Genomic DNA, 22,408 nt, shown 5'->3' on the forward strand with positions numbered 1-22,408 from the left:
TGTTAATACACACAAAACAGAATATGAAATTGCTTTGGACTTAGCAATGCCTATACTACACTATGTACAGTCATCAGCAAAAGAAACAGTATTTTGAATGAATTTTTTTAGTTGGGTCGAAAGTCAACGAAGTGCTTTTGTCAGCAAGAAGGGAGATGCGTAGATTTGGAAAAGACGCAGACACTTTTTATACAGTTCCAGCAAAAATAGGCTGCTGTTCTGCCGATCAGTGGCAACATGCTGAAACCAAAGGTGTTCAGTTTAGCTGGAAGTATGAATATGACTGCTGATTTCAGTGCTTCATCAGGATGGTTACTAGGATTTAAAAATTATCATGGAATCATAGGGAGAAAAATTTCCAGCGAATAGAAAACTGTGGTTCTGCTGGTTATCTTAAGGGATTATAAACCTCAAAAAATCTGTAACTGTGATGTGACCAGTATATTCTATGAGCTGCTTCCTAATAAAACTTTAACTGATAACTGACTTATGCCATGGAGGGAAGTAAAATTAGATGACAGGTCTTCTTGCCACAAATGCAGATCTGTCTGACAAGCTTCCCCATGTGAGATAGGAAAATACGAGAATCCGAGGTGTTTTGCAGGTGTAAAGATATGGGTGATTAAGCTTTTTAATGGAACAGTGGTTAAGAAACTGGACATAAGAATGATAAAGAAAAAAGAGGGTCATTCTTCTGATCGATGTGCAGCACATCCATCCTAAGTAGTTTTGGAAAATGTTAAGAGTGGAATTTTTATCTCCAAACTGTACCAGTATTCTACAGCTGGTTCAATATGTGATAGCGCTGACTTGATGCAGGAAACGAAACACTCTTCATTAACTTTCTACATATAATTTATTTTGGCTGTCTGGCAGCTAGTGTCATCCTCCTCAATCAACAACTGTTTCCATAAAGCTGGTACCTTACTGGAAGAGACTGATGGTGGTGATGGTGAAGTTGTGTCTGGTAATGAGATAGCTGTACTGGAGGATGCAGATTTCGGCAGTTTTGTACATTTTGATGATAATCTCACCATGTGTGCAGAACTACAGGATGAGGAGATAATTGCTAATGTGCGCAAGTTGTGTGTGGTGAAGATCGGGAAGGTGGACCAACTTAAAGTGACAGAGTTGGAGATGACAACTTGAATCGTGGGACACCTAAACTGAGTGAAGTGTTAAGTGCAATTAGTGTGTATAGGCATTACATCAGGGTGAAAAGTAATAGTGAAAAAGCTCAGAATTCATTAATAATTTTGCAAAATGAGGTGTATATACTTAATATGCCAAAAGTGATACAAGCCAAATTATCTGATTTCTTTAAAGCAGGTTCAAGTTAAAAATAACGTATTTTCTCTTTAAAACTGTACATTTGTTGACTGCACAGGGCACAGTGCTAAATTACAATACAGTATCTAATTTCTCTAAAGTATGACTGAATATCAGTTTTTCTTTTAATATGGTACAATATATTCGTTGTTTGTAAAGTGTACACCTGTAGGCCAATTGTATGTGTCTTATTTTTTTTTTCCTAGCAAAAAATATGATTTGTATTACTGTATTTATATCCAATTCTAAGTAATTCTGAATTACAAGTGATCTTTTCTTTCACTTGAATCCATATAAATCAGGTTCAAATGTAATTTACAGATTTTTCTTTGTCTACTTCATTAGTAAGTAGTGTTAAATATTTTTAATGTGTGTTGTGGAATTAGTCCTAGAACACCATATGAGCATATGCTGTTATAAACTTAAACTATTGGGAGTGTTCACCCTTTGAAGTTGGCTGTATTGGGTTTAAAATTAATATAATGTCAATAATTGATGGGAAAGAGAGAAGGTGGTGGAGCTGAGAAGGAGAAAATACTGTTGTCAGTGTGTTTTTGGGGGTATCACAGAACACTCCTAATGATCTAAATAAGCAGATTCATGAACATCAGTGCCAGCACAAACCATGTAAGTGATGCGTTCGGTTTTGGGTGTATCTTTCTTTGATGTAATTTTGCTATTTCCAAAAGTGCTAATAAATTTTCAGTTAATATTGTTATGGTCCGTGAAACTTTTTGAATCCTGATGTTTTGTCCAGAACTGCCTTGGACATCTTTGGAGGTGTTCTTGATTGTCTTGTTCAAGACTCAGCACAACCAGGAGCATCTTTGAAGATGTTCTAAGCAGCTCTGGAAGAAATGTCAGGCACAAAAAAAATTTAAAGGGTTCCTACCACAGAACCCAGAAAACTCACCAGCAGCTAAGACGGCAGTTTTGGAAAACCTTCATTATATGATCAGAATATGCTTTCAGTTTACCAGCAGTGAGAATTTAATTGCGTTTTAGAGAGATTCTTATTAGTGAAAATGAGGAGATTAAATTAGGAAAAAAAATCATGGGGATGGTAAATCGTGAAACCTCAGTTTTTTTCGCTGACAGAGTTCATTAGTAGTCTGATGTTTGAGAAGAGCAAATTCTCTCTCTAATAGAGTATTATTGGCAAGCTATCAGTGTAATGTATAAATTGGCATTATTTTTTTGTAAATAAAAGTAGCATTGAACATGACAAATAGATCTTTGTTCATTGACAAATCATTGATCATGTTGTCTGCAGCAGATAATGTGGAGTATTGTTGTCTGTTTCTTACTCCTGCTTCCATTCTTTTTCTTCACAAAAGTAGCCAGTGCTATTTCCAGTTATATTCACTACACTAACTCTTCTCTGCAACAGGTTCCTTTGGCATCTATCACTGTTTGATCTGTCAGTCTTCTTTAGTATCTGATCCTCTGTTTCAATTTTGCTGCATATGAAATAGATGCCTACACTCCATATTTCTGTTGTCCGATTGATTGCAGCTTAAGTTTTTCTTCAAGATCAAACAAATTCTAAGCTTAATTCTTTCCTATTAAAGTTTGAATGGGGTAATACGCCTCTCTCATGCTCAACTCTAAAAACAATTTTTTATGACACACTACAGAGACTAAAGTGAAATTTGAACCACAATTCATCGTGCTTTTTATGTATCTACCACACATTCAATGAGACAGTGACCACATTTTTGCCAGCAGCAACAGAAAGAGAACAGAACATAATCCATTGAAGGACTGAGTCCTGAAACTTTGTATTACCAGTTTGAGGGTGACACATTAAGTTGCATAATAGTCATTTTGACTACAGTTTTGACATAATCAAAATGCATACTAATGTAGGTCAGTGTGCCACATTCCTTCTACACGTGATAATAGCAGTTATTAAGTGAAATTGCATGATAAGCACAACTTAAGCTATATTACGAACTGACAATTAGTAAAACTTACTAAACGAGGTTTACTTATTATAGTGTTCCATATAAATTCAGACAAAAAATAGAAACAGTGGTCAAGCAAGAACTGTTTAACTTTATTTTAAATGCATTTAATGTTGGTATTCCTTTTAGGTAAGAAGGCAAATGGTTATATAACTTAGCTCCAGTATGATACACTTCCATTTTGCATAAGTTTGTATTTACTGTGTTCATGTGTAGGTCCATATTCTGCCTAGTTTCATATGTGCGTAGATCATAGTTGTGTCTGAAGAGATTTTCCTTTTTTAATTTGACTTATTCCCTGTTGTTCCTGTTGGACCACAGGGTAGCAGTAAAGACCTTCCATCTGGTTCCATTGGCAGCCAAACATTTCAGTGCACTCCATGTTTTACCAGCTTTCAGAGCTTCCTCTTCCACCATTCTTTTCCATGTCTTTTTTTGGGCAGCCATGTCTACGTGTTCCTTGTGGGTTTCAATTCAGTGCTGCCTTTTCAACAGCTCCTTGTTTGACTACGAAGGCTTTCCCGGCGTAATAATTGATAATATTCTTCTCGGGTATGCAGCCGGATCATGACGTCTTCAAGACACAATATTTCCGCGGTCCAACTGGCCGCCATCATCAGGTGAGAGCGCTGGTGCACAATCTCGCCGGAAGCCACCTGGTAGAATTTTGCACAGAGCATAACTTAATCATAGCTAACACTTGGTTCAAGAATCATGAAAGAAGGTTGTATACATGGAAGAACCCTGGAGATACTAGAAGGTTTCAGATAGATTAAATAATGGTAAGACAGAGATTCAGGAACCAGGTTTTAAATTGTAAGACATTTCCAGGGGCAGATGTGGACTCTGACCACAATCTATTGGTTATGAACTGTAGATTAAAACTGACGAAACTGCAAAAAGGTGGGGATTTAAGGAAATGGGACCTGGATAAACTGAAAGAACCAGAGTTTGTACAGAGTTTCAGGGAGAGCATAATGGAACAGCTGACAGGAATCATAAGGGAACAGCTGACAGGAATGGGGGAGAGAAATACAGTAGAAGAAGAGTGGGTAGCTTTGAGGGATGAAACAGTGAAGGCAGCAGAGGATCAAGTAGGTAAAAAGACGAAGGCTAGTAGAAATCCTTGGGTAACAGAAGAGATACTGAATTAAATTGATGAATGGAGAAAATACAATAATGCAGTAAATGAAGCAGTCAAAAAGGAATACAAATGTCTCAAAAATGATATCGACAGGAAGTGCAAAATGGCTAAGCAGGGATGGCTAGAGGGCAAATGTAAGGATGTAGAGGCTTATCTCATGAGGGGTAAGATAGATACTGCCTACAGGAAAATTAAAGAGACCTTTGGAGAAACGATAACCACGTGCATGAATATCAAGAGCTCAGGTAGAAACCTAGTTCTAAGCAAAGAAGGGAAAGCAGAAAGGTGGAAGGAGTATATAGAGGGTCTATACAGGGGTGATGTTCTTGAGGACAATATTATGGAAATGGAAGAGGATGTAGATGAAGATGAAATGGGAGATATGATACTGCGTGAAGAGTTTGACAAAGCACTGAGAGACCTAAGTCAAAACAAGGCCCTGGGAGTAGACAACATTCCATTAGTACTACTGACAGCCTTGGGAGAGCCAGTCCTGACAAAACTCTACCATCTGGTGAGCAAGATGTATGAGACAGGCGAAATACCATCAGACTTCAAGAAGAATATAATAATTCCAATTCCAAAGAAAGCAGGTGTTGACAGATGTGAAAATTACCGAACTATCAGTTTAGTAAGTCACAGCTGCAAAATACTAACACGAATTCTTTACAGATGAATGGAAAAACTTGTAGAAGCTGACCTCGGGGAAGATCAGTTTGGATTCCGTAGAAATGTTGGAACACATGAGGCAATACTGACCCTACGACTTGTCTTAGAAGAAAGATTAAGGAAAGGCAAACCTACATTCCTAGCATTTGTAGACTTAGAGAAAGCTTTTCACAATGTTGATTGGAATACTCTTTCAAATTCTGAAGGTGGCAGGGGTAAAATACAGGGAGTGAAAGGCTGTTTACAATTTGTACAGAAACCAGATGGCAATTATAAGAGTCGAGGGGTATGAAAGGGAAGCAGTGGTTGGGAAAGGAGTGAGACAGGGTTGTAGCCTCTCCCTGATGCTTTTCAATCTGTATATTGAGCAGGCAGTAAAAGAAACGTTCGGAGCAGGCATATTAAAATCCATGGAGAAGAAATAAAAACTTCGATGTTCGCTGATGACATTGTAATTCTGTCAGAGACAGCATAGGACTTGGAATAGCAGTTGAATGGAATGGACAGGGTCTTGAAAGGAGGATATAAGATGAACATCAACAAAAGCAAAACGAGGATAATGGAATGTAGTTGAATTAAATTGGGTGATGCTGAGGGAATTAGGTTAGGAAATGAGACACTTAAAGTAGTATGAGTTTTGCTATTTGGAGAGCAAAATAACTGATGATGGTTGAAGTAGAGAGGATATTAAATGTAGACTGGCAATGGCAAGTAAAGCATTTCTGAAGAAGAGAAATTTGTTAACATCGAGTATAGATTTAAGTGTCAGGAAGTCGTTTCTGAAAGTATTTGTATGGAGTGAGCCATGTATGGAAGTGAAACGTGGACGATAAATAGTTTAGGCAAGAAGAGAATAGAAGCTTTCGAAATGTGGTGCTACAGAGGAATGATGAAGATTAGATGGGTAGATCACATAAATAATGAGGAGGTACTGAATAGGATTGGGGAGAAGAGGAGTTTGTGACACAACTTGACTAGAAGAAGGGATTGGTTGGTAGGACATGTTCTGAGTCATCAAGGGATCACGAGTTTTAGTATTGGTGGGCAACATGGAGGGTAAAAATCGTAGAGAGAGACCAAGAGATGAACACACTAAGCAGATTCAGAAGGATGTAGGCTGCAGTAGGTACTGGGAGATGAAGAGGCTTGCACAGGATAGAGTAGCATGGAGGGCTGCATCAAACCAGTCTCAGGACTGAAGACCACAACAACTACTACTTTAAGTCTTTCCAACTTTTCTTCCATGTCACGCAATCCTAAGGAGAGCAGACAGATATCATCAGCAAAGTCAAGGTCTTCAAGCCTGTCTTGCATTCCCCACTGAATACCTCTTTTCCTACCATCAACAACTCTTTTCATTATGCTGTCCAGTAACAACAACAAGAACAAGGTAGGGACAGAATTCATCCCTGCCTCACCCCAGCATTTATTTGGATAGATTCAGTAAGTTTCACATTGTGTAGCAGCCATGATACATGGCTTTAATAATATTTATTATCTTTGGTGGTATTCCATATTCTTCTAAGGTATGCCACATAACTCTCCTATTAAGAGAGTCAAATGCCTTTTCAAAATCAATACATGTAAGGTAGAGTGTGTTCTGCCATTCTGCACTCTGCTCAAGTATTATACGCAGTGTGTTCATGAGATCGACACAACTTCTGTGTTCTCTAAACCCAGCTTGCTCTTTTCTCAGTCATGCCTCGACTGAGTTCTTGATATGATTTGGCATCAATCTACAGAATACTTTACTTTGTACAGATAGGAAGGTGATGCCTTGCCAATTATTATAGTTGGTAATGTCCCCTTTCTTTGGCACCTTAATAATCAGCCCTTCGTTCCAGTCCTTTGGTATTTTCTCTTCTGACAATATCTTCTCAAACAATGGATGCAGTAGATTTACAGTGGTGTCAATGTCTGCTTTTAGCACCTCAGGTGCAATATTATCCATTCCTGGAGCCTTCCCGTTCTTTACCTGTTTGAGAGCTATGTTAATTTCAGTCTTAGTTGGTGTGTTTACATTGATTCTGTCACTGGCATCTGGAAAATTCTATTGCCTCCCTCTCTTCAGGTTGCTCTCTGTTTAAAACTTCAGAAAAATGTTCTCTCCATCTTCTAAGTTGGTCTTCTTCTGTCAACAGTCGACCCTCCTTGCTTTTCACATGTCTGTTCTTGTTGAAACAGTTTTTGGACAGCATTCTAGTGATGCGGTACAGCTCTTTTGCATCACCCCCTTACTGCAGCTGTCTCTGCTCTGAGCTTGCTAATCCATTCACTTTCTCTTATCATTCCTCACACTCTTCTTTGAGAGTCAGTAGCTGCATACTCTACTTGTATTAGAGTTTCTGCTGTCTTGTTTTACTCATATTTAATTTTGCTTTAATCTCCTTCCTACAGCTGATCAAATTCCATGTAAGCTCAGACATCCAATCTTTTTTCAAATGGTTTTTAAGGCCAAGGAGCTGTTTGTTCACATTGCAATAGATGTCCTTAATCTAAGTCTATCTATCATCAACACTATTTTCATTGTTTTCCTGTGCTGCTTGGAGTGCCTCGTAGCGGTTCTTTAGCTCAATACAGAAAGATTCTTGTTTTGCTGTTATTCTAAGTTTTCTCTCGTCATATTTTTTGTTCTGTTGTTCGAACTTTCTGTTTGTAGCCATGATTTTTAGTCTAAAATTTGCGACAATAAAGTGGTGATCACTGCCAACATCAGCCCCATGTTTATTTCTCACGTTCATCAGCATTCTTCTAAATTTTTTGCTTAGCGCTATATGATCAATTTGGTTTTCCGTTCTTTGATCAGGGGATACCCATGTAGCCTTATGGCAATTCTTGTGTGGGAATAATAACCTCCAATCACCGAATCGTGACTGGCACAGAAATTTGAAAACATATCCTCATTTTCATTCATTTCTCCAATACCATGGACTCCCTTTACATGCTCTAGGCCTTAATTGTTCTTTCTGACTTTTGCATTTGGGTCTCCCACAATAATCAAGATGTCTCTCTTACTGGTACTCGCGGGTGCGAGTGCGAGTGTGTGTGAAGGCTTCTGTGGGACCCTTGGTATAGATCAAGAGGGACCGCTTGTCACTGCAAACAGGATGACGATGGTTGGCGACCGTTCGTGTGGGCACATGTGCACACTTTTCTGACAAGGCTTTGACCAAAAGCTAATGTGTAAGTGTCTTTTCATTGTTCCTGTCTGAAACTTAATGTATCACCTACGTATTTATCTTTTAGTGATATTGTTGATATTCTGACCGAAGTTTCCATTGTTTAATGCACAGTTAAATATAAAGGCACTGATTTCAAGTAGTGAAATGATGCAAATTTAGTATGCCTGTCTATCTTTCCTTCCTTCATTACCGCTCACATTCAGTTACCATATCTTGTGCGGGTTAATAAAAGCTATTGTTGCATCTCCCCTTTTTTTTCTGGAGTTTCTATTTCTGCTTTGTTTTATATTTAATCACAAGTATGGGTGTTTCTCCTTTAATAAGTAAAAATAAGCAAAGATGACCACACTCACGTAGATGACTGATAGTTGTTTGGAGCATACATACACATAACATTGCACACTTTTATATCTTTCAAGCTACCACTCTTTTTCTAATTTAAGGACACATTCTCATACATAAACCACACAAGATGCCCATATGCACTCACCCATTGTTACAGTCTCCTCTCTCTCTCTCTCTCTCTCTCTCTCTCTCTCTCTCTCTCTCTCTCTCACTCACTTTTCTGTTTTACTGTGTGGCTTAATTTCTTATTTGTATTTTCTGGATAATCTACAGCCTTTCTGCTTGTTTATCAGAATAGTGAATACTCGACTCACCAACTGCATTGTGTATTGCTTTCCCTTTTTAAATATCAGTTCACATTTTACTATGAGAGCTAAATTTCTTTTTTATTCTTCATAGGTTTGAGCTTTCCATCTGTACTGCGAGCTATCATATTTCAGATGGTGTATTTTGTTTCCTTGCATGTTTCTAAAAAAAAAAGTGATATGAGTGTTCAGATGCTCAAGATTTTCACCTGTTACTTCCTGCTGCTAAGTAACTAAAGCCATTCTTGCACAAGACAGTGACATTGTTTCTGAGATGATCGGTGATCTCTCAGCATTCCCAGCCTACCCTGAATATGGACAGCCATGTAATAGCGCCACTAACAGTGTTAATTATTGTCTGAGCTGAGTGGAGAAATTCCTGAAGAACGTTGTGCTGACATCAGTGGATTCAAGGGCACTTAACATTTAAAAGAGGTGTCTTTAAAAAATTAATTTCCTTCTATACAAAATGTAATGAAACTTCTTGGCATTTGTGAGTAGTTAAAATTACATGCCTGACTGGAAAATAGGCACAGAGGCCTGGATTTTGAAGCCATTACACTTACAAATATATTACTCATATATTCCGTATTGGTACTCTCAGATGTTTGTGTTTCTAACTTAGTTTGCTCCATACACTGAGTTCATCTCGGACAAAGATTTAACTTCTGCACAAGTCACTAGAAATGTACACAGGCACTGGTTTAGTAAAATTTATGGAGAGGTTCATATTTCCATACATACCACTGCATCAACCTAAGTCCCCAAATTTTGTTCTGTCAGATAGCACAAAAACGAAGTGTTGTTTTCATAGAACTTAATGTACCAGTGCCTTGAAATACTTTATTTTCAGACCAAGCAGGATTTAATATGAGAACCAGATCTACAGGTTTGGCCCGTGATGAGCTTACATTGGTTTCTGTTCAGAATATTTGACCTGTTTTATTCTGCTGTTCATAATCAGAAATGCTTAAAATGTGTGATTTCACACAGCTGTATCTCAAAACTCAAACCACTCCGCTTACAGATTTTTTTAACGTCTGAGTGAAGAAAGCTTAAGGTTTTGCAGCCTTCAAGTTTTTAAACTTTCATTATTGTGGTTATTTTATTTTTAAGCATTTATTTGCAAGAATATTCAGCATTATGTTAATGTAATATGAATTTTAAACAATGTGCTATTACAATTTCTGTGACAAGGTTAATTGGCTATTAACCCTCTAGGCAATCTCAACAGCTCCTCTCAGAAATTATAATAATAGTTTTGTTTAATGTGGGTAGATATCTTGCATTTTAGATGTTAGTTTTTAGCACTTTAAAGTACTGCTCTGCTTCTTTTGGTCGTATGCCATTGACCCAGCTATCACACAGTTCATTTTCTGCTTTGTGGGTGAGATCATCATATGGTATGTCACGTTTGATATGGTAATGTGTCCTGCTGTTTCCAAAATATTTGGTTAGTGCCATTATTTCAGTTTCACACCTCTCCCATTGTCATACGATAAAATTTTGCAGCTTAACTATCTTCAGAATGAGTAGTTCACATACCTATGAAAAATTTTCTGGCAAGGGTTTACAACAGGGATCATATCTCTGTGGAAGACCCATGTGCGAGAATACCTAATCACCCACTCGACACTTCCTACTCCTGTCCTGCCACAGGCTTATCCTATCTCATCAGAGGCTGGGCCACCTGTGAAAGCAGCCATCATATACCAGGTCTGCTGTAATCTCTGCACAGCTTTTTATGCTGGTATGTCAACCAACTGGATGTCATGAGAATAAATGGCTACCACCCAACTGTGGCCAAGAGCAAAGTGGACCAGTCAGCAGCAGAGCATGCAGCTGAGCACAACATGAGTGTGCAGTGGCTGCTTCACAGTCCGGGCCACCTGGATTCGGCATCTACATCTGCATCTATACTCCACAGGCCACCTTCTAGGAATGTACACAATCGGAACTTTAAGAGAGTTTGTCTGTATATTCACAATATGGTAAATTTGTTGAGAGTGAAAAGCCTCGTGGAACTTGTGATGATATCTAAGAGGTCATTTTTGTGAAAAGTGATGGTCATATACACTCCCCTGTGGCATGCCCAAAGGTACTTTTCTGTCTGAACGCTTCTCTGCATTCGAAGTGACATGCTGTGTTCTGTTCGCTAGAAACTCTTCAATCCAGTCACATAGTTGGTCTGATATTCCATACACTCATATTCCGTTCGTTAGGTGACAGTGTCGAACTCATCGAATACCTTCTGAAAGTCAAGGATCACACTATCTACCTGGGTGCTTGTACCTATTCCTTTCTGGGGTTCGTGGATGAACAGAGAGAGCTAAGTTTCACACAGTCATTTGTGGAACCCACCATTGGCTTTTCTGAACTATGCAGATAGAAGTTATACTTGCAACACATCCTTTGTTCCCGCAACTCTCCTGGCCTCTATCTCCCTCAACCCGTTGCTCTCACACACTCTACCAAAGTTTACCCTTCTCCTTCCCCTTCTTCTGTCCTATCGTCTCCTCCCAACCCACGTCACCTTCATTCTGCTCCGCACCCCACTGGCTCACGTACATGTGTATCACATGTCTAGCCTGTCCATTTTCCACCTCTCTCTCCCATGTTCCAAGCCAGCAAACCTGCTGCTTTCCTCTTAGCTGTAAGCTACCCACTCCTAACCCTCCTTCCTACCTCCTGCTGCCCACTCTTCTAACCACGCTACTGCACTCCCGGCATTGTGCATCCAGCTGACACAATGTAGGGTCAGAGGTTTGTGCATCGTGCATTTGTGTGTGTGTGTGTGTGTGTGTGTGTGTCGACAAAGGAATTATGCTGAGCAAGTTTTCTTTCTCCTTCATGTGTGCCTGTCAAAAACTCAATGGCTGTGTTGTTCAGTGAGTAATATTCATTTCAGGTTGTTGCTCTTCCCTTTCTTTTTCTCCCATTTAGAAGTGTTATTAAATTTTTTATTGGTGTGGCTTCTGCCTTCTTGTCCTTATAAAATCTTTTCATCATACCAGTGTGTTGTGAGACCATTCATGAGAATGAAAAAAAGTTTTCATTGTCAGTTTCTTCATTGATCTTCGGTTATTTAGAAGTGTTATAAATATTCCACAATTTTTATGTATGATTTTGGCATGTATTGATTATGTAAATATGTTTGTCTCAATGAAACTTTTAAGATGTGTAGATCTGCTGTTGTTTCATATTCTTTTTTCTGTTGTGGACCATGTATTTTCCAAAGTGTTCCGTTCACACTTTTCAGTTCATGGAAACCACCAGGGGATATGGTTTCTTTTGCATATAGAACTTTCAACAAAATAACAGTCATCTGATGACTTAAAAGGGAAGTCTGGGAGGTGTCCCCCTCCGATTTTCTTGAAACTTTACATGTAAGTAGAATGTGAAAAAGTATTAGACGTGTTTTTTTTTTTTTAAAAAAAAAAGCTGCTAATATGCTGTTTTACATGTAAAATATAACCCAAAAGTTGAAACCCGCAAAATAAATTTTTACAGATATCTTCACTTTAAATCAATATTTGTGAACCAAATCAAACCGAAATCATTTATTATAATAAACTGCATTATACAATAGTGAAATTGGCCACAGGGGCTGCTTTCCTTATCTTGCAGGGGGTAAAATTGTATTTTATGAAGTACACTTTTGTAATTAAAATTCATAAACTAACTAAAGAAACTAAAAAATTATTTTTACAAACTACACGATCAAATAAAGCTGATGTGTTTTTTAATATTTTTAAAAAGTATTCCTGCATAGGGTGAACTACCCCTAATGCAAATGAGTTATAAGTGCCCTGACTAGTAGTTTTTCATTAACTTTCGTATTTTGGATTTGTTTGAGTTGCTGATAATGATTCAGTCATAAAAATTAAAGCATTAATTTGGGGTATCTAATATGGCAGATGAAATTTTTTTTTTAAATTTGGGTAAAAGAATGAGGCGTTTTCTTAATGCAGTTGAATATAAGTTCATTTCAGAATTAATAATTTTGGAAAATCATGTTGGTACTGATTTACATTTGGATGTCGAATTATTATACAGTGAAGTCTTGTCATCTAACATACATCTTAAGTATGCCCCAATTTGCTTTATTTCCAGACGATATTGTTGATTTTCGTTTGGATTAGTCTCTAGAATTAATTGAATTCAAAAAAGATAACAGAAACAATCAAAGTTCATGTATGCAGTTCAGTTTAATGGTTAAAAAATATATATGTGACTCCACTTAATTTGATAATAATTCTATTATATTATTTTTTGATTTTGATATTCATTGTTAAATATAAGAGTACAATAATTTACATACAGTCCAATTTGATTTATCAATTAAATATTTGAAATTGTTGACAAATACATTTGTCTTTCATTTTATATTTTTACGGTTTATAATTATTGCAATAGTGGTATTCCATAGAAAATGATTTATGCACAATTGATTCGTACACCATCCACAAGTTATGATTGCAATATTGTCCTGGAAGCTACATATAGGTTCTTCAGAGGCCTGTCAGTTAAGTATCCACTTTTGAACCATGAATACGTGAAAGTATTCTGAGATCTTGGAGATGATAGCTGATTATGCACGAGAGATTGCATTTTAATGATATTATTTCTCTCATGTAAGTTATCATAATCCATAAAAATAATTATATCTGATGATTTTCCTACAAAGTTTTTCCAGAAGTGAAATATGTACACATCTAAAGGTTGAATTTTCCCAGTTGTGCCAGGAGGTATCGTCATTAGTTTTAAATTCACCTATTTTGGTACAACTTCTTGTATGATACTTTGTCACTGGCCACTCCAGGCATCCAAAAGTAGCACAGATGAATTAGTAGTATTTTTCAAAAATATTTCTCTTATCCATCTCTGAAAGAGTTCGTTGGAAAGCTTCCCAGATTTCGAAATTCATATTGATATATTTTCTGGAGTAAATAGTGTTTCCCTAACCCAGGGTTCAAGAGCTCCACTTGGTTACTTAATACTAAAAATAAAGGCAAAAGCAACGTAGCCTCTGCTGATATAGTAGGCTGAATAGTGTAACTGTGTGTTAAAGAAGGTAGTGATTGTGCTATGCTTTGTACGTCCTCAATCCCTTTATTATTTAGTGTTCTACAGGCACAAATCTCCAAATTGAATCCACTTTGATCTGAATTAAATACATTTTCTGCTCCGTATTTTGTAATGGACTTCAGTTCCAAAAATTTCACACTTGTCTTCTATTTCATTAATCTTCATCAATGAAGCTTTTGTAACGAATTTAGTAATTTTTTGAGATACGATATTGTGTTTTTCCTTATCCACGAATGTGATGCTTTAAAAGAAGCCATGTCTATTTCAACTTTCTTTTGTAAAATACATCTCTTCAAATCAATATCATCTATAATTTTTCATATCTGTTGCCTCCTGCCTGAACTTGCTTTTTCCATCGTCGAAGTTGTTTCACGCTACTTACTTGTCAGTACCGCTTCAGACTCTTCACTTCCTTTGTATTCAACACCTTGTGGATGAATTTCATTATCGTCGTCAAGATATAGTGTTTCTTCTTCTTGTACATCAATTTCCGAAGTTTTTACGCATTGTCTTATTATTTCTACCAGTAAATCGTGTAATTGCTTTTCATGTTCATTAACTGGAAACTTAATTTCTTCAGCATTATACCGATCGAAGGTTCTTAATAATAACGTTGTTACTACGATTGCACTAACAGGCATTGTACTTCTATTATTACTTATTTTCAATTCTTTTAATAAATACTATATATTCCTGATTTCTACACCATCCTAAGATTACTGTCGCACCCCTCATGGGGGACAAGTTGCTGCACCTAGCCCTAAAAAATGGATACAAAGTATACTCAAGATTAATGAAAGAATCTACATCCAAGTCCTAGTACAAATACCACTTATGTAAATTAAAATTTTTAAACAAAAAATTATGATTTAAGTTTCATACAAAGGAAGTATACAAAATAAAATTAGCTGTACTTCATAAGTTCCAGTCTTGATTTTTTTATATTTATCTTTAAAATAAAGCACATTTTAAAATTGCAGTCATTTTTTAATTCGCATTCTCAACTATAAAACAGATTTAAAAGGATTATAAACTATTGAACGGATTTAAATGATATGTTAGGGGTAGTTCACCCCATGCAGGGGCACTTTTAAAAATATTAAAAAAATATGTCAACTTTATTTCATCGTCTAGTTTCTGAAACTACTATTATACGAAATATCATGGAACACTGCTAGCTGAGACACTGGAAATTCAGTGGTGTTACGGGTATTTTACCCTACGCTGGGGCACTTTTAAGAAAAATTCAAAAACGTGTCAACTTTATTTGATCATGTAGTTGGTAAAAATATTTTTTGTTTTTTTGTTTCTATAGTTTGAGTTTTTATTATGAAAGTGTACTTCATAAAATACGATTTTACCCCCTGCAAGATAAGGAAAGCAGCTCCTGTGGTAAATTTCACTATTGTATAATGTAGTTTATTATAATAAACAATTTTGATTTGATTTGGTTCAAAAATATTGATTTCAAGTGAAGATATCTTAAAAATGTATTTTGCAGGGTCAACTTTACACGTGTCTAATACTTTTTAATGTTCTACTTACATGTAAAGTTTCAAGAAAATCGGAGAGGGACACCTCCTAGACTTCCCTTGTCAGTGTAACATTGTGCTGTATTTATTATTTGGTGTAATAATTCCACACTTGTGTATATTTTTGAACTGTATAGGTGTTATTAAGTTGGCCTCTCGTGTTAAGTCCTGAAGCCACTAAGATTTTCCATTGGTATTTAGCGAAGGTTTCTGATGGAAGTGTCCTGTATTCCGTATGTAGTGTTTTCCTGCTGCTCTGTTAAACTTTCCATGTAATGGGATTTTATTGGTGTTAGTCACCAACTGTTCATATTTCCCATTAATAGTCTTTCAACTTAATAGATTTTAAATATACCATTCTGTACCAGTTTCCATTGTTTCTTCGCTTTACTCTGAGAGTGCGTACCTGTTTAATTAGTTAGTACTCTTTACATGTGTCAATACGCTTTACTACATGTATCAAAACTAACCATCATAAAGGTGCAATTGTAACTGGCTTGTTTTAAGATTCCTTTGCAAAAACCTACTATGCAGTAGTTAATCAGGTTATTTTGATGAGCTTAGTCCTGTATTAGTACAAAACTAAGAGATATGTGTAATATGTACTTCCATGCTATGGGGACAGAATTAACTGCAGCAGTTGCTGATAGACTCCAGCAGTAAAAAAGGTTTTTTTGTGAAGATGGTCAGATTTTCAATTGTGGAAAATAGTCATCACAGTTTTGCTAAAAGTTTAATTCCTCAATGCCTGACCACTTAACCGGTAATAAAATGCTAACAGTTCTTGATAGTTGTTCTCAATGTAAGATTGGAAGAAGAGAGAACCTGTAATGTTGTTTAAATGTTGGCGAAACATTCTGATACAAAAATGATTGAAGGCAAGGTGTTGTTATTCTTCAGTAACAAAAAAAGTTTTGTAAAATAAACATTGTTTTATGTTAACCAACAGGCTAAATGATATTAAAAATGTGTGTTTTTCTGTCAAATAAATGAAGCACCAGAGTGCACTACAGATTTTTGTCATAGAATATACTTGCAAGCTTCAACAAGTTGGAATCATAGATTTGTAAGAATGTTCCCTAGTGCCCAATTTTTTCCCCAAAGTCAAGTTACGAATTAAATATTTTCTTCTTAAGGTATGATGACAATCATTCTTTTTCACTTGAATGATTGTGCTTCTTACATTTGGGGCAAAAGTTGAACAGACTCATGACTTAAAGACAACAATACCAATGTTGCGGAGGATTCTAACTTGTTGTAGCTTCCATAGGTTGAAACAGCCACTGGCATATTCGGTGCTAGTGCGGTGTGTCTGGGCACTACTAAATTGGTTGGATGCGGGCTGTCCCCTCTCCTCCACTGTTTAGTCCCGCAGTGCTTTGTGCGGCCCAACGAGGCCAAGAAGGCTGCTGACGATGCCAAGATGCGCTTCGCCCACATCGACGGGGACCACCTCACGCTGCTCAACGTCTACCACGCCTTCAAGCAGAGTAAGTATTGACATATGTTTTTTAGCTTCCATTAAGTTAATCCTAATATTGTACAAATAATACAGAATTAAAAACACAGGAAAATGTGTAGCTTTAGGAAAAAATGAATTGTCTTTGTTACTTTTGAGTATTGCACACTGTAATGCCCAAATTGACACACAAGTGTAAAAGAAAAGAGTGGTTATTGGTTACAAGTATTTTTAGCGTATATGAAATAATACCAGTTTGCTCTCTGCCCCCATCCCCTCCCCCTCCCTCCCAACTGTCACCTGAATGGGATATTCAGTATATCTGGATAGTGTGTATGAAAGGTTTTACTTAAATTTTGAAATGTAGTCTTTATTGTGGAACAAGGGGATTGTGGTCATGAGTACTTCTATAGTACTACAGATCTTTGAATACAGTTGCAGGTATAATATCCGAACAAATTTTTGACATGTGTGTTCATATGTTAATGTTAAGAAAGAACCAATCTTTGGCTGCTTGGGTTGAGATGGACAGTTGAAATGCTTCAGGCCAGTGTTTTCATTATTTTGCAACTGCTTACACACCTTCTTGACTGGAGTTTTTGTACTGTACTGTCATCTTCATATAATCAGTTCCTGATACAAAACATGCTCAGAATATCATAGTAATATAGCCAGATTTTTTTGCTTGTGACTGTAGTTTTCACATAGGAGAGCCGCCACCTCCAAAGTTTTGATGCACAACCTGTAATCTACTACTGTGTCAGCTATTGATGAGGCTCCACAATTTCATGTAACCTTTGAGAATGGTGTTAACTACAGTTGGAGCCAGTGATTTCTGAATCTTGTGATGGACAGTGTAAGCTTTCACATCCAGTATTTTCATTGTTCATGAATTTTATTTTATGTTCATTAGGCTGTGGTCCATTGCTGTTAGGAGTCTTTATAGTCTCTAATGTTACATCCAGCACTAGAAGACGAAACATTAGGCACATGAATGAGCCTTGGACCAAAGACTACTGACTTTCTCCTCCACTTTCTGTACTGCAGCAATATTCTCTTCAGTGACCAATGATCAGCCTGAATCTTTGTGCCTGAAGTTAACTTGGTGAGGCAAACTGCACTGTTTTCTGAATTACTGGAGATATCAACATGAAACTGATCCAATGTCACACTGATAATGTACCTTCCATGGTGAAGATCTTGTGAGGCCAACTAGTAAACAACTGTGCAATACTGATATGAACAACTTAGCATTTGGGTACATAGTATGCCATTGGCTACAGAAGCAGACCATAACCTTTCTCCTGGTGCTAAAATTTTTCTTTGTATGTAAGAACATTTCAGTCAGTGTCATAGTCTTTGCAGCTTCATTCTGAGCACTAACCGAAGTTACTAACTAATAGTGGAATACAATAGGTTGCCAAGAAATAGATTTAAAACAGTGCATTGTTTATACTGATAGGTTAGGCTTTGGGACCAAATTATAAAAGAATGAGCACGAGTGCAATTACCTAGGATGTGAAACCTAGAAAGTCTTACTACCCCTGCATTGATTCAACAGAATATTTAATAATGTTAAAATAGTATACGTACTATTAAGAATTGACAGAAGAAAATGCACACTTTACACACTGTTGATATAGACAGGCAGATGAGTATGTTAGCAAAATGTTTTTCCAAACAATTGTAAAGAAATAGATGAAAACTTTTTATCAGGTAACATAGACAGAGACTATCAGGACATTCATATCCACATCAAAAGATTAAAAAATCTAAATTTTTTTGGAAAGAATAAATGTGACTCCAAAGGACAGGGTAATAATGAAGAACACAAAATGTGACAGAGTTGTGCAGAGGAATTATGATGAAAAACATTCTGGATAACATTAGGTTGACAGAGGCGTTTAGTGCAATGGTTATGAAATAATACTTTGATCATTTTAAAAAGACTGAAAGCTTGTAAAGCTCCATAAACTGCTGGTGTCCTTAGTTTTATTGAAGCCATTTGGAGAAAAGAAAATTTCATATAAGAAACAACATCTACAAGAAAAGAGAATTCCCAAACATTTTGAGCAAAAATGCAGGATATGCATTCCAAAGACCAAAACTAATAAGAAATGTCAGCAGGATAGAACACCTACTTGTAATGTGTCTGTAATTATTAACTGGATTTATCTATAATTGCATCAAAAATAAAGTGGAAGGAGGTGTACAGGATGTCAGTTTTTATTTTCACAGCAACTGATACACAAATGAGGCAGTAATCACTATTATTTGTAGGTATATCTTAGAATATTTTGTTCATGTCAGGTTCTCCAACTGTCATATGTATATGTAGTTTAAATGAGAAAACCTTGTTCACTTTTGGTGCACTTTGTTGTAATATATTATTTTATTCTTGAATTGGTACCGATTTCATAATGATTGATCCCTGTCTTGGAGCTCATATTCTGGTTACATTGTGTGAAAAACATTGTGTTGTATCTTGCTGCAATCTTGGAAATGTATATTTTTATGAGGTATGAATATTACATTTTAGTTGAAAATGGGGCGACACACTAAAATATTTGAGAGAGAGAGCAGCATGCTTTATCAAGCATTTTTTGTGAGTGGCGACTTTGAGGAGTCATAGAAGTCAGACTATAGGAGAAAAATTTCAATAGCACAGTGTAAAGATACAACAATTTCCTACTTACAGGCGAATTTTAGTTGCTTTTCGACTGCTCATTTTGTTCTAATATTGGTGGATATAAATTGCCACAGTTTGCCTAATCATGATGCGCGTGTGCAAACGCAAATGCAACTGTCACACATGATCAGTGTCTGGCAGCTGGAGCCATTACATTCTTGGATTTTCCATTGTTTGATAGTAACTTTATGAGTAGTTAATGGAAGTGAGTTTTGTGGTAAGTGTCTTGTTTTCCAACAGATTCAGAGGACCCTCAATGGTGTTACGATAACTTCGTCAACTACAGGTCTCTCAAGTCAGGAGATAATGTGCGACAACAGCTGTCCCGCATAATGGACAGGTTCAACCTGAAAAGGACGTCAACGGACTTTACGTCTAAAGATTACTACATAAACATTCGGAAAGCACTCGTTGCTGGTTTTTTTATGCAGGTATGTAATTTTTTTCCCAGTATTAATTTTACTGTAATGGCATCAATAAGAGGAAGAGTCAGGATGTGTAGAATTGTACTTACAACCTCGGACGTGAAAAAAAAATTGAGCAATAAGATTGTATTACAGATAGATCAGGATGTTCATATGCTTAAAAGCATACAGTTTTTAAGATAGAATTTTTCTACAGTTGGGAAAATACTGCTGTTTATTGACCAGCTACTGGTCATGCAGGTATAAAGTGGAAAAAAAGGTTATAATAAACTTTCAAAGTCAGTTTGTGTGAATAATTTCTTGCATAAGAAGCAGCAACACAACATAGCTTTAAAAATTACTTTTTCAAGAAGTGTTGTTGAAGAACTATATTTGTTATCTTTATACTTCATTGTAGATGTATCTTCAGCAGTATCTGAAGGTAATTCTGTAATGAACACTACGTGTAACAAAATATCCAATTAATTATGGAGAGAATTTTGTTCAGAAAGTCATTGTGAAGCTTGCGGAACTGAAATTGTGTGTATGGGTGCTGTAAGGTGGGTGGTGGGGTAATGTGCAGTGGCAAGGAGCATTGTACCATGTGGCACTATAAACTGTAGCATCATTCTTAGACTTCAGCCTCTGTTGCATGCTTTGGGGTGTGCGTAGAACATTTAGCATTAAATGCGAGTGCAGGTTTTCTCGGCGAATTCCATATATGAAGTCTTCACGGGTTGTTAGCCGAGTAGCATTGTCGTCTCGTAACATTATTTCGATGGAATGCGTCTTCATCATCTTTAGGCGAAGATGATGGAGACACACTCCATCGAAACGTTGCTACGAGACGACGATGCTACTCGGCTGACAACCCGTGAAGACTTCATATATTTAGCATTAATTTTCACATTATTTTAGGTATGGTGAGGTTGCTTAGCTAATGTAATTTTCATTAGGGCAGGCATAAAGCAAACACAATAGGTATTTTGTTAACAAGCAACAAGTTTTCAGAGCAAATAAATTCTGCTAGAAAGAATCGGAAGCAGAAACAGCCAGCCAGTTACCAGGTTAGGCAGTGGCTGGAGTATGAGGTGTTTGCCAGACAGAGAGCACTCTGACAAAGCTACAAATAGTCTCCTTTTCTCTCTGCATGGAACGCTTCAAGCCGATTCATTCTTACATGGACACTGCTGCAACAAGATATGAAAGTAGTTGTGATAGGACATTGTTTTAGTAATTTGCTTAATAATTTTTGTGGATACTGAGAGAGCACAGCGAAAGATATCCAAACAAAGTCAGGAATTTGTAAGTAAAAACAAAGAACTACCATTGAGGAATAAAGGCTCGTATATCAATTGACGTAAACGTGAAATGCATAGAATTGAAGAATCAGCTTTTGGAAAGCTGAAAGAAGAAAGTTGACTCAGCATTAAGATTGGCGTACAATACAATGTACAGAGAGAAAGAGTAATCAAGAGTTCAGGCATGTGTGTTACTGGGTTCGGGCAGTGTATCGCTGTGATGCAGTTTATTTCTAGTTACATCTTAGTCATAGTACATTACAAAATGGGAAACAATGCTATCATTGTTAATGGTATTATTTATTTTAATTTTAGGTTGCTCATTTGGAACGAACAGGTCATTACTTAACTATAAAAGATAACCAAGTTGTGCAGCTACATCCGTCAACCTGTCTCGACCACAAACCAGAGTGGGTCATCTACAATGAATTCGTTTTAACAACGAAAAACTATATTAGGACGGTGACAGACATCAAACGTAAGTACTGTTTGTATTAAAAGAAGAATTAGAAGGTAGACCATTATTCTTAAATAAAAGAGATGCTGATTACCTGATATATGTATTGAATAGATTGAAAAATACTGCGGGGAATTCCCACCTACATAATTCAGCTAAAAAAATTTTAAAAAACTGGTTTTTGGGGAATGGGGAGTGTGGAAATTTATGTGAATCACAGATTGGGAGGCAGCCATCCGTCAATAACATCACAGTGGAAAAGGAGGGGGGGGGGGGGGGCAGGAGAGGAGAAAAGTTGTTTTCTTGGCGAAGTTTCAAATTTTTTCAGTGCGCTGTATAAAAATGAGTGACACCAAGAAATCTGTTGTCATATCAATAATCATCATCCTGATTTAGACTCCTCTTTAAGATACAAATGTCTCTAATACGATAATTCTCAGTTTGTTTAAAATTTAAAAATGTTTGCAACTTTGACATCGGTTGTTTTCATTATCATTGTGACAGGGGTACTTGGTTCTAATTAATTTTATGTCAAAA

The 22,408-nt window shown here is 36.7% G+C and overlaps 1 protein-coding gene across 1 annotated transcript in view; it reads left to right on the plus strand.

The window, feature by feature from the left end:
- Positions 1-22,408, plus strand: part of LOC126240963 (putative pre-mRNA-splicing factor ATP-dependent RNA helicase PRP1) — an 80,009-nt gene that overhangs the window by 56,708 nt on the left and 893 nt on the right. The window contains exons 11-13 of the mRNA XM_049947966.1: positions 16,929-17,051; positions 19,950-20,140; positions 21,730-21,892. Of these exons, the coding sequence (XP_049803923.1) occupies positions 16,929-17,051; positions 19,950-20,140; positions 21,730-21,892 (477 nt within the window). The remainder of the gene's footprint in view (positions 1-16,928; positions 17,052-19,949; positions 20,141-21,729; positions 21,893-22,408) is intronic.

The sequence above is a fragment of the Schistocerca nitens genome, chromosome 1, assembly GCF_023898315.1.
Source record: "Schistocerca nitens isolate TAMUIC-IGC-003100 chromosome 1, iqSchNite1.1, whole genome shotgun sequence".
Taxonomy (NCBI): domain Eukaryota; kingdom Metazoa; phylum Arthropoda; class Insecta; order Orthoptera; family Acrididae; genus Schistocerca; species Schistocerca nitens.